This window comes from Rhineura floridana, chromosome 1 (genome assembly GCF_030035675.1).
Source record: "Rhineura floridana isolate rRhiFlo1 chromosome 1, rRhiFlo1.hap2, whole genome shotgun sequence".
NCBI classification, from domain to species: Eukaryota; Metazoa; Chordata; class Lepidosauria; order Squamata; family Rhineuridae; genus Rhineura; species Rhineura floridana.
Genome location: NC_084480.1, coordinates 41,690,322 through 41,702,686, shown reverse-complemented (window position 1 = coordinate 41,702,686; position 12,365 = coordinate 41,690,322). Strand labels below are relative to the sequence as shown.

Here is a 12,365-nt window from a genome sequence, read left to right as displayed (position 1 = left end):
CTCAAGACACACCATCCCTACAGGGAAGTATGGTGGTGACAGCATCATGCTGTGGGGATGCTTCTCATCAGCAGGGACTGGGCATCTTGTTAAAACTGAAATAAGAATGGTTGGAGCAAAACAGAGAGAAATACTGCAAGTGAACCTGCTTCAGTCCACTCAAAAACTGAAGCTTGGGAGGAAATTCACTTTTCAGCAGGACAATGTTCCCAAGCACAAGGCCAAAGCAACACTGGAGTGGCTCAAGAACAAAAAGGTGAATGTCCTACAGCAGCCCAGTCCCAGTCCTGATCTCACTCCCATTGGGAATCTGTGGTACTCCTTGAAAATTGCAGTTCACAAGCAATATCCAACCAACTGAACAACCTGGAGCAAATCTGTCAAGAAGAATGGGCCAAAATCCCTCTGTGTACAAAGCTGGTACACACTTACCCCAAAAGCCTTAAAGCTGTTATTGCAACAAAAGGTGGCTCTACCAAATATAAATGTGTGTGTGTGTGTGGGGGGGTGTTGAATACTTATGCAAGCAATATGTTTGTTTTTTATGTTTTTTATGTTTCTTACAACCATTTCCCAACATAAAACCAATGTCACCTTACAATAATTGATTTTGAGTTTCAGTGTTTCAAAGTAAAATATCATACAGAACGCAATTACAATGTCCCATTTGTAATTCAGTCAGATGAGAGCATTGGTCAGAGGTCTGAGTACTTTTGCAAGGCACTGTATATGAATTGTAGTTTGGTGAACTGCTGAGAATTCTCTGTTGCAGATTTAATGTCTCCTCAAAGAACTACAACATCTAGCGTTTCTTGGGGAGAAGGGATGTGTTAAATGCAGTTCAAGCCTCTAGTCTGGTGATGTCCCTTAGTGTTCTCATTCAAAGCAGTACTGGAAAGTACAGGGAAACCAAGCATCAATCAAGTGAAGCATAAAAAATCCTTGCAATACATGAAAAGTAGTGTAATCCCTCACTAAGGTACAGCCTACACATTCATCTGCTCCCAGGGGAAACTAAAGGCCAAACAGGATAATTCCACACCCTGATCTTCAGAATGTGCTTCCTTAAGTTATGTATACCACTTAGTGGTTGTTGTTGTCAATTAAGTGGTATATAAATCTTAATTAAATTAAATAAACTGTACCAAAGGTAAACAAAAAGAGGAATTAAAAAGGTTCTGTGCTACCTAAAAGCTCCACAGCCTGCTACCCTCTGCTGGGCCTTGGACAGAATTATTAGCAATCCAGAAGCTTCTATAATTACAGATACTGGAACTGAAGAAATGTAAGAGGTCTCCTACCCAGAGATTGCTGATAGCTTTTGGTGGGCCTGACAGGCGATCTCACACCCTTTGATTCGAGTTCTGTGCATTTCAGCACGTAAAGATGGACAACTGACCGAGACGTCCCCAATGGAAATGACCAGCTCGCGGTACAGAGCCACCTGGGTGTTGAAATCCTGGACAAGCTGAAATAAAATAAAATAAATGCCTATTTACTAATACAAGGTACTTCACAGATAAGGGAATGTTTTGAGGGGGGGAAAAGGCTTCCCTAGCAAGGCTTGGATTCTTAACAGGACAAGGATCAGCCTGAATGATGTCATAAACAGCCAAAGACATTGTGTGATCTGGCCTTTGTACACTCAAAGATTATTCATTTCCAGTGAGAAAAAAAATATTCCACAAACTGTAAACCTTTGTTTTTTAAATCTTGAAGTAAGCATAAATAACTGCATCTTTTCTTCCGGAAGCAAAGACTTATTTTATCATGAAAGAAGATAATGTTTCCAGAAATAGTTGCCTGCTTTCCCCCCACTGATTTGCAATTTGCTGCCCATCTAGGGAGTGGAATGTGCCATTCATTTCTGTACTAAAGATTGCTAACACTGAAATTATTTCCTCCTGGCTCCAGTGCTGTTTTCATAGACTCAAGAATGTGGACTTGCTGACTAATAAGAACTATTAGAATAAGCCCTCGTCACTTAGTATTCCTGCAAGCTCTTTGGACTCTGCAAACAAACAGACAAACAGATTATACCCCCTCCCCATCTGAATTACTTCACAATAGCATCAAAACAGCAAATTCATCTTCACACTTCTGGAAAAATTGTTATGAGCCCAGCATTATCAAGATTATTATTGGTTTTTTCAACTCGGCTACTTTTGACTAACCTTTTTATTTATTATGTGGCAATAAAATGCATTTGTCTATGATGTGAAGCAAATAAAAGCATTAACAACTAACTCTAAAATGTCTCCTTGGGACAGAAGGAACAATAAGTGCATGATGATAACATGGATCCTAAATTCCTCAAAAACCTAGATCTCACAGCTGTATGTTTCCATATGTTGGGCCATAATCCCACACTATATTATCAAAACAGTTCTGCTCCTACTGCACAAATCATTTATGCTATTAGCACATAACTCTAATACAACATATATTTTTGGCTCTTTACAAAAAAAAATATTACAATGATTACTATAAAGTGAGATAATCTACCCAGTAAGTCCAGGCTCCAAGGTGTGAAAGTGTTGTGGAGTGAAAATTAATCTTCCATGTCTTTTCTTTCCAACCTAAAAATCCTTTAGCCTGTCAAAAATATGTATTTGACAGATCACTCAAGTTAGGATTCAGCAATACTGTTCTCTAAAGCTCTTATGTGAAGCTTGTAGGGCCTTACTAAAGACCTGTGAATTCCAGCTTTTATTTTTAATAAGGTTAAGTTTCCAGCCCTCATTGTTGCAGAAATAAGTTTGCAAGATGCAAGGATTTAAATATTTGCAAGGCTGAAACAAGGACTCTGGCAAAAAGTTCAAATCCACTGTTTTTCAGCACTCAAAACTGCCACATCCATATATGAAATCATTCAAGGATCAAGTCAGGTTTTTCACAATCAAGTGTAAAAAAAAGTCCACTGTACACTTACTTGGGAGTAAGCTCCACTGAATTTAATGGAACTTATTTCTGAATAAATATGCACAGGACTATAATAAGAATACTTCAGTTTAAATGCAACAGTCTCACAACTGACACTGGGCAAGCTCTTGGAAAGAGTATGCAAATTGTGCTAATTACATGTATCTCAAATCTGCAATAAGCCTTAGATATTTGCGCTGAACAAAGGTGCCCATTACAGGCCCAGTGTATCTGAACTGGACACTAACAACAGAGGCACCAGGATTTTGCATTAAGTACTCTAAACAGAAGACAGGTATGTGCTACATACCGTATCTAGTTCCCATCACAGTTCACATCCAACACAAGAGAGGTCTGCTATTGAGTCCAGATCATTTGAGCCACATATCAAGGTAACTGTTTGAAAATTCCCTTTGCTCATCTGTGAAAAAGCAAACCTTCTCTAACTCCATTTCAACTTCAATTAGCTGTGACAAGTTCAAGGCTTAAGAGAAACTAAAGGATGAATGTAGCAGACTTACAGTGCAATCTTACGCATGTTTACTCAAAAGTAAGTCATGCCATTTTCACAGTAGAGCTTACTCCTACATAAAGTGCACAAAGGATCAACAATGTTCTGCACAACCACTTATGAAGTGCTTCTTTTCTAGTTGATACCCAAGTCTGCTTTCTTTGACGCATTTTGCATTGTCTAGTTATTCCCACTATAAACAGGAACATGGGAGGCAAAAAAGGCGAGTGGCATATTCCAAAATGACAGACTGTATAAAGGGGGAAGTTAAAAACCATGGGCAATTTTTCCCCATAAAGTAAGATCTAATACTGTATCTTTTCAGCTGCTTTTTTATTATTATTCTGACTAACCCTGAGATCTGGGTTGTGCATACTGTATACACAAACAACTTTCCTTTAAAACAGTTTTGCCATAACCAATCAAGGGGGCCAATCTTGATGTACTTCAAAGAACACTTTTTGATGGGATTGCAGTAGTCAGTAGCAAGCTGATCTAGTTGCTGGGAGTTTCAAAAGCAGACTGAGTTCATTAGCATTCAGATTTGGCCAGAGCATTCTTATGGCCAGATTCATTTCTGGTTGATTTTGGGAGGCTGAAAATGAGGACTCCCAGAATGACAGAATTCAGCAAAATGAAGTGGACAGAACTCAGCGTTTGTGTCGGATTAGCTAGCACTGGTGGGGTGGGATATAAGGATGCATCTTCTTCTCTAAACCAGCAAGCACACGTTTGTGCTGCCGAGGTTGAATTCTGCCTACGCTTCCGAGTTACAGGTGCTCCGTCTGGATTCTCGCAGCCTCGGCTCCGCGGCACGCACGGAGCTCTAGAACCTTTTCCCCGCATCACAGGAGCCGGGTAACGTTGTTCTGTACCTCGACGGTGCTCCTTGGCCCCCAACCCCTGCTCCTAGCCCCATTCCCCTTCTTCCTTTTCCCCTTCTGCCAGGCATCATCATCAACGTTTGCCCAAACGCCAGCAAGAGCCCAGCATGTCTCCCCCTTTTCCCATGTCGCGGTACGTCGCTTGTCTGGAAGCCGCTACGACTTAAGGCAAAAAAAAAAGGGAGAGATGTTAACTCAAATGTGGACTGCAGTTTTTACAAACAGTGCAACTGCACGTGATCGGAATAGACAAGGCGATAGGGGGGAAATAGGGGGAAGAGAGGAGTGGTCCCTACCGCGAACAACACAAACGCGTTTAGAAGAAATGGGGCGGCGGGAGGAAGACTTGCATTTTACCCACCATCTTGCAGTCATCCAGGGCCAGTCTCTGGGTCTTGGGGGCGCCCTCCGAGGCGCTGCCTCTGCGTTCACCGGCCCTGCTGTGCAGCGGCGTTTTGCTGATCTGGAAGATAGAGCCCGTGGACCTGGGGCGCTTTTTGCGCCCATTCGGTGCAGAACTCATTCATACACATCCACTAAGCAAAAGCTGCTGCTACACGGATCCCAGCCGGGGCGGGCACAGATTTCCCAGCACGCCAGCAGCCCCCAACCGCTGGCGGCGGCGCGTCGTCGTCGAATCCAAAGAGGGATCCAGAATCGATCGGGTCTCTCGGCTTCGCCCTCCGCTTCTCTTCACAGATGCAAGGGCTGCTGTCGCTCCTGGGAGCCTTCTGCTTGCAGGGGAGCAGCCGGGTACGCGATCGCCGAGCCTTGTTGCAGCATCTCTCCCCTTCGGCTACAGCAGCGGCGAGGTCGGGGCCAGGGATGCTAAGCAACTTCTTCCCTTCAGCAACAGTAGTAGCATTTCAATCCCCGGAGCAATCACTGAGCGCTAAGCCTGCCTGCTTGCCTTCTTCACCACCTCCTCTCCTCCGCGATTTCCAGGCAGGGTAATGAAACCGCGGGTGCTGCTTTGCAAACGCGGCGCTTCCATTCAGGCGGGAGGGAAGCGCAGCAGACTCTTTTACCCCTCTTTCTCTAAGCCCTGCGCCGTTATCAGCGGAGCCGCTTCTTTGTGTCCTCTCGGCGCAGAGCACCAGCTTCTGGCTTACCCTCTCCCTCTACGACGACGCCGGAGGGAGCGGGTGCATGTGTGCGTGTGTCTATGAGCCGGGGTCGAAGGCGCGCACGCGCACGCCTCGATCTGGGCCGCTTCGTTTTTTCCCTAGGCTGTAATTGTTCCGCTGTTATCGCTCGCCGTAAGCCTGTCTCCCGAAGGCTCTCCTGTCGGTGTGTGCGTATAGAGATCATACAAAGCATGATCCTTCGGGAGAGTTGCAATGAGTTAACAGGCTGATCCAAAGCACAAGGTGCACCTTGTTGCGCCCTGTTTAGCTGCTCAAACGCAAGTGGAACTCCCACGACATCTCCTCCTCGACCCCGAACGGTCATCCGTATCCTTGGTAGTCAAAACAGGAGCTGCCTAAAAAGAGAAAGGTTGAAAACGGATCCTCGTAAATTTGGTGTCAGTTTGGGGACTGTGACATCATTAGGGCCTTCTATTGAAGCCACTTCTGAGAGTCCACGAGGTTCTCTGACCCATTATTTCAGACCCCCACCCCCAATCTGCCTGCTATCGAGAAGCCAGAGTCATAGATTTAGGTCACACTTTGTGCCAACTGGATTATGGTGCCATGGGCAAGGGGCAGGTGTTTTGCAGAAAGACAATTCCAAAGCAGATTGGTCAAGATTACTCATGCAAAGGAGTAAAGCTCACTCACGATAGGGAGCCCATGCATGAACCAGGCTAGTTTTCCTTATCTTGAATCTGAACATGATCCAAAGATTGCACTATTTCCCTTGCACTTTGCAGCCTTACTCAAATGAGTGTCCCAGGTGAACAAAGGAAATTATACAATTTTCTAATTTCCCTGTGTACACAGACCTTCCCAGCAGTCCTTTCCAAATATTATGGGATGATTCTATATTGATAGAATAAAGAATTCTGTGACTCCTGGAAAATGCACAGGGTTTGTTTGCAAAATCTTGCAAGAAAGAAAAACAAATATAGCTCTGCCTGTAAGGGCCACCTGTGGCACTTCCATATAATAGCATGCTACTGTTTAATACTAGAAATTGGAGTCACCCATGAAACTAGTCAGCTGTGTTCACACAACAATAATTTAACTTATGGAATTCACTATCACAAATCTGCTTAGAAGGGTTTTTTTAAAGGATTAGAGAATTAATGGAGAATATCCAACTTCCATGAACACAGGAGGACACAAAAAACAAAAGAAGGTTTTGGCCCTCATGCCCTGCTTGTGAGTAGCCATAGGCATCTGGTTGCCCATTGCTAGATGAAAAATGGTAAACTAGGTAGACCTTATGGCCCTCCATGGCGCAGAGTGGTAAGCGGCGGTAACGCAGCCGAAGCTCTGCTCACGGCCAGAGTTCAATTCCAACAGAAGGAGGAAGTCGAATCTCTGGTAAAAGGGGTCGAGGTCCACTCAGCCTTCCATCCATCCGTGGTCGGTAAAATGAGTACCCGGCATATGCTGGGGGGTAAAGAAAGGCCAGGGAAGGAACTGGCAATCCCACCCCATATATACGGTCTGCCTAGTAAACGTCGCAAGACGTCACCCGAAGAGTCGGAAACGAGTCGCACTACAAGTGCGGGGACACCTTTACCTTTAGGTAGACCTTGGTTTGATCTAGCAAGGCATAACTTAGGTTTCTTTGACTGCAAATGTCCATGCAACATATACCATGTCCATTCTTTTAATTCATTTATTTTATCTTTAAAACGTGTATTCCACCCTTTGTCAGTATGACTGTAGGGCAGGTTATAGCAATAAAACACATGAAATGAGCAAAACAAACAGTTAAATGTCATCAAATAAAACTTCAACCATCAGTCAGTATATCATTGCATAGGCCAGTTCCTTTATATTTAAAAGGTCTGGAGAAAATGCAGGCCTTCAGCTGGCACTAAAATATAGCCAACATTGGCACCAGCTGAATCTCTGGAGATGTGTATTCCATAACCAGGGTAGTATTGCTGAGAAGGCCCTCAGGCAAGTCAAATACACCAAACTTCACTAAGTGGTAGAACAATCAGAAGGGCCTCCCCAGCAGATCTCAGGTCATGGGGCAGAGGTACTCCTTCAAATAACCAGGCTTTAAGACATCTAGGGTTTTAAATGCCAAAACCAAATCCCTCAAGTGGGCTTGCTAGCAAACAAGCAACTAGTGGTGCCTGTTTAAGCATTAGCATATGGTCTGGTGTCATCAGGCCTATCAAAACTCTAGCAGCTGCATTTCGCAATCACTGCAGTTTCCAAACTGTCTTCAAGGGCAGTCCCACATTTTCAAGTGTGACAAGGGAGCAGTCTGTTCTTTGGTGAGATGATTATTAAAAATAATTTAGGACTGGCAGCAGAACAGAGGTGCTTTCGCCCGTAATGAAGCAGCAAGTGAATCTCATGCCTGGAATGTGTGAATTGCTTCTCTTTCCAAATTCCAGTGGTTTCATAAGGAAATCATATGCATGTATGGCATTGATTAATTACCAACAAGAAGCTAGGCTTTGGGAGCACCCATAGGAATAAACATGTGACTAGAAAATCTGTGTAATCTGAATTTCTGCCTTTTTCCAAAGCAGTCCTGTCAGGTTGTATTGCCCCCGGCCTGTACACAGGCAAATTAAGCTCTGATCTACTCTGTAATATGCCTTAATCCTTCTCCTCTACCATGAAAGAGGATGGGATTGCCATCTATGTGGCAAAATCCTTTCACATCAACCACTCCTCCAATCAGGATTAGGCAAGGAAACTGATTTGGCGTGCTGTGCTAACCATTTATTTTTATTCATTTATTTATTGAATTTTTATACCACCCCACTAGCATAGCTCTCTGGGCGGTGTACAACAAATATGAATGAATACAATAAAATCACATAAACAATACAAAACAGATATATATAGAAATCCACAATCTAAAACCAGATTAAAAACATATATAGAAAAAATTAAAATGCCTGATAAAATAGGAAGGTTTTAACTTGGTGCCGGAAAGATAGCAGCGTCGGCGCCATTCGTATCTCTTCGGGAAGACTGTTCCACAGTTCGGGGGCCACCACTGAGAAGGCCCTAGTTCTTGTTACCATCCTCCAAGCTTCCCTATGGGTCGGAGCCCGGAGGAGGGCCTTCGATGTTGATAGAAATGGCCATATCTGGAAAGACAAGGAACTGTCATTAGTGCAGACATGGAACGGATTGTTGTTGTTATGTGCCTTCAACTCAACTACGACTTATGGCGACCCTATGAATCAGCGTTCTCCAATAGCATCTGTCGTGAACCACCCTGTTCAGCTCTTATAAGTTCAGGTCTGTGGCTCCCTTTACGGAATCGATCCATCTCTTGTTTGCCCTTCCTCTTTTTCTACTCCCTTCTGTTTTTCCCAGCATTATTGTGTTTTCTAGTGAATCATGTCTTCTCATGATGTGTCCAAAGTATAACCTCAGTTTCATCATTTTAGTTTCTAATGATAGTTCTGGATTTGTTCTAACACCCAATTATTTGTCTTTTTTGCAGTCCATCGTATGTGCAAAGCTCTCTTCCAGCACCACATTTCAAATGAGTTGATTTTTCTCTTACCCACTTTTTCACTGTCCAACTTTCACATCCATACACAGAGATCGGGAATACCATGGTCTGAATGATCCTGACTTTAGTGTTCAGTGATACATCTTTGCATTTGAGGACCTTTTCTAGTTCTCTCACAGCTGCCTTCCCCAGTCCTAGCCTTCTTCTAATTTCTTGACTATTGTCCCCAGTTTGGTTAATGACTGTGCCAAGGTATTGATAATCCTTGACAAGTTGTGTCCTCATTGTCAACTTTAAAGTTGCATAAATCTTCTGTTGTCATTACTTTAGTCTTTTTGACGTTCAGCTGTAGTCCTGCTTTTGTGCTTTCCTCTTTAATATTCATCAGCATTTGTTTTAAATCATTACTGATTTCTGCTAGTAGTATGGTATCATCTGCATATCTTAAATTATTGCTGTTTCTCCCTGGGGGTGCCACAGCATCTGATTGTCCTGATGCGCACCCTATACTCTGGACAAGAGGCTACTGTAAGGACAGAATATGGAGAAACCGATTGGTTCCCAGTAGAAAAGGGTGTGAGACAGTGGTGTATTTTATCACCCTATTTGTTTAATCTGTACGCAGAACATATCATACGGAATGTGGGATTGGACCAAAATGAAGGAGGTGTGAAAATTGGCGGGAGAAATATCAATAATTTAAGATATGCAGACGATACCATACTATTAGCAGAAACCAGTAATGATTTGAAATGAATGCTAATGAAAGTTAAAGAGGAAAGCACAAAAGCAGGACTACAGCTGAACTTCAAGAAGACTAAAGTAATGACAACAGAAGATTTATTTAACTTTAAAGTTGACAACGAGGACATTGAACTTGTCAAGGATTATCAATACCTTGGCACAGTCATTAACCAAAATGGAGACAATAGTCAAGAAATCAGGCTACGACTGGGGAAGGCAGCTATGAGAACTAGAAAAGGTCCTCAAATGTAAAGATGTATCACTGAACACCAAAATCAGGATCATTCAGACCATGGTATTTCCGATCTCTGTGTATGGATGTGAAAGTTGGACAGTGAAAAAAGTGGATAAGAGAAATATGAACTCATTTGAAATGTGGTGTTGGAGGAGAGCTTTCTGCATACCATGGACTGCAAAAAAGACAAATAATTAGGTGTTAGAACAAGTTAAACCAGAACTATAATTAAAACCTAAAATGATGAAACTGAGGTTGTCATACTTTGGACACATCATGAGAAGACCTGATTCACTAGAAAAGGCAATAATGCTGGGAATAACAGAAGGGAGTAGAAAAAGAAGAAGGCCAAACGAGAGATGGATTGATTCCATAAAGGAAGCCACAGACCTGAACTTACAAGAGCTGAACAGGGTGGTTCATGACATATGCTCTTGGAGGTCACTGATTCATAAGGTCGCCGTAAGTCATAATTGACTTGAAGGCACATAACAACAACAATAAAGCACAGGGTGATTTTCTTCTGAAATTCCTTGGTCGTTCCATTATCCAACATATGTTTGCGATATGATCTCTGGTGCCTCTTCCCTTTCTAAATCCAGCTTGGACGTCTGGCATTTCTTGCTCCATATATGGTAAGGGCCTTTGTTGTAGAATCTTGAGCATTACTTTATTTGCATGAGATATGGAACGGATTAATAACAAGGATCTAACTGTACCAATGATACAGCTTATGTTTCCTTGGGCGAAGGGCTGTAACTCATTGGTAAAGAATATGCTTTGCATGCAGAAGGTTCCAGGTACAATCTAGGTATCTTGAGGCAGGGCTAGGAAAGACCCCTCTCTTAAACCCAGGAGAGTCAGTGGCAGTCAGTATAAACAGTACTAAGCTAGATGGATCAATGGTCTAGCTAGTAACAGGCAGCTCCCTATATCCTTACAATGCTGCTTTGTTGTCATGGGCACTACTGATCACAGCAATAACTGCAATCATTGTGTTTACAAGAATAAATAACACGAATGGTGTTCAAGTATACTTGTGTTATGTGGTTACACAGATGGAGAAAAACATGACCCTTGGCCAGTTTACTGAGGGATGAGGCTTTGGCTTACTTGGACTTGTATTTTTAGAAAACAATTTCCAGAATCAAATGCTGTGCACAGAGGACATTCTGCTACCAGCACTTGATAGGTGCTTTTGTTTTTGTACTGCAGATGATCCTAAATGATCTTGGAGGCAATCAGAATGCCAAATATATGAATTATAGAGCCAGCCTGGCTAACATTTTTAAACACCCAGAAATAAGGTTGCCTTTTTTTTCTTTCTGACATGATTTCTATGTCCTTAACAATTTCATAGGATGCATAAATTACGCAGGTAACCTTTTTGCCAACATGGAAGTGATGTGTTGAGGAAAGCTTCACCACTTACCTTTATTCCTGTCTCATGGCTGATAAAGGCATAGGCGCCCTGCTTGAAAACACTTAACAACCTATCAAGAAGCAAGTCCAAAATCAAATAGCAAAGGGCATCCTACGAAGGCAGTCTGTTCCATGATTGAGCAACTCCTACTATTAGTAAGTTTATCCTAATGTTTAGTTAAAATCTACTTCTCTGCAAGTTCCACCCACTGGTTTTAGTCCTGCCCTCTGAAACAACAGAGAATATTTTTTTGCGTGAAAGCCCTTCAAACATATGAAGATTGCTGTTATGTCTTGTCCTTAATCTTCTCCAGCTCTTTCAATAATTCCTCCTAGAACTCCACTTCCAGACCTCTTCCCATTCTGGTCACCTTTCTCTGGATGCATTCCAGTTTGTCAATGTCATCCTTAAAATGTGGTGCCTTAGAATTGGACATAGCGCTCCACAATCAGGGATGTCATCATCTAGGGTCTCATTGGGTCTTAGGCCCCTTAGGTTTGGGGAGCAGAGTCCCTATATCTCCAGCATCCTATGAGCCAATCAGCATGAAAGGGAGTGGGTTAATCACTGAGAAGTGTCTTCTGACATGCTTCCTTGTCTTTTCTTGCTGATTGGAGCCAATCAGAGTGAAAGGAAGTGAGTCAACCACCAAGAAGACTCTTCTCAGTAGCTAATACTCCCTCATTTCATGCTTATTGGCTCCCAGGGATGTCTGTTGTTGTGGGGAAAGGCATTTAAAAAGATCTCATTCTCAACCCAGCAGCAAAAAAAAAAAAAAAAAGAGATGGAAGGATGTGTGTCTATGATGATCATGAAGGTACCCTGCTCTTCTGAATGTTCCAATACACTACTGATGGAGGTATAAGCAGCAGCTGAATGGCAATCTGTCAGAGATGTTGTAGTTGCACCCTGAAGATCCATAATTGAGCAGGTGGTTAGACTAGATGGCCTCTGAGTTCCAACTATGTGATTCTACATTAAGGTTTATTTGCTGGCTGCCTCTAGTCTGTTTATATCAGCAACAATTTTCTACTCCTA

At 42.7% G+C, this 12,365-nt stretch overlaps 1 protein-coding gene across 4 annotated transcripts in view; it reads right to left on the bottom strand.

The window, feature by feature from the left end:
* The window catches only part of RGS7BP (regulator of G protein signaling 7 binding protein), a 108,543-nt gene extending 103,105 nt beyond the window's left edge, over positions 1 to 5,438 (bottom strand). For all 4 annotated transcript variants that reach the window (XR_009760303.1, XR_009760304.1, XM_061607451.1 and 1 more), the window contains exons 1-2: positions 4,679 to 5,438; positions 1,302 to 1,468 (exon numbers count right to left, since the gene is read on the bottom strand). Coding sequence is in view for 2 of the 4 variants with exons in the window: in XM_061607451.1 (XP_061463435.1) it covers positions 1,302 to 1,468; positions 4,679 to 4,840 (329 nt within the window). In the remaining 2 variants the exon portion in view is untranslated. The remainder of the gene's footprint in view (positions 1 to 1,301; positions 1,469 to 4,678) is intronic.
* Positions 5,439 to 12,365: the final 6,927 nt, after the last annotated feature.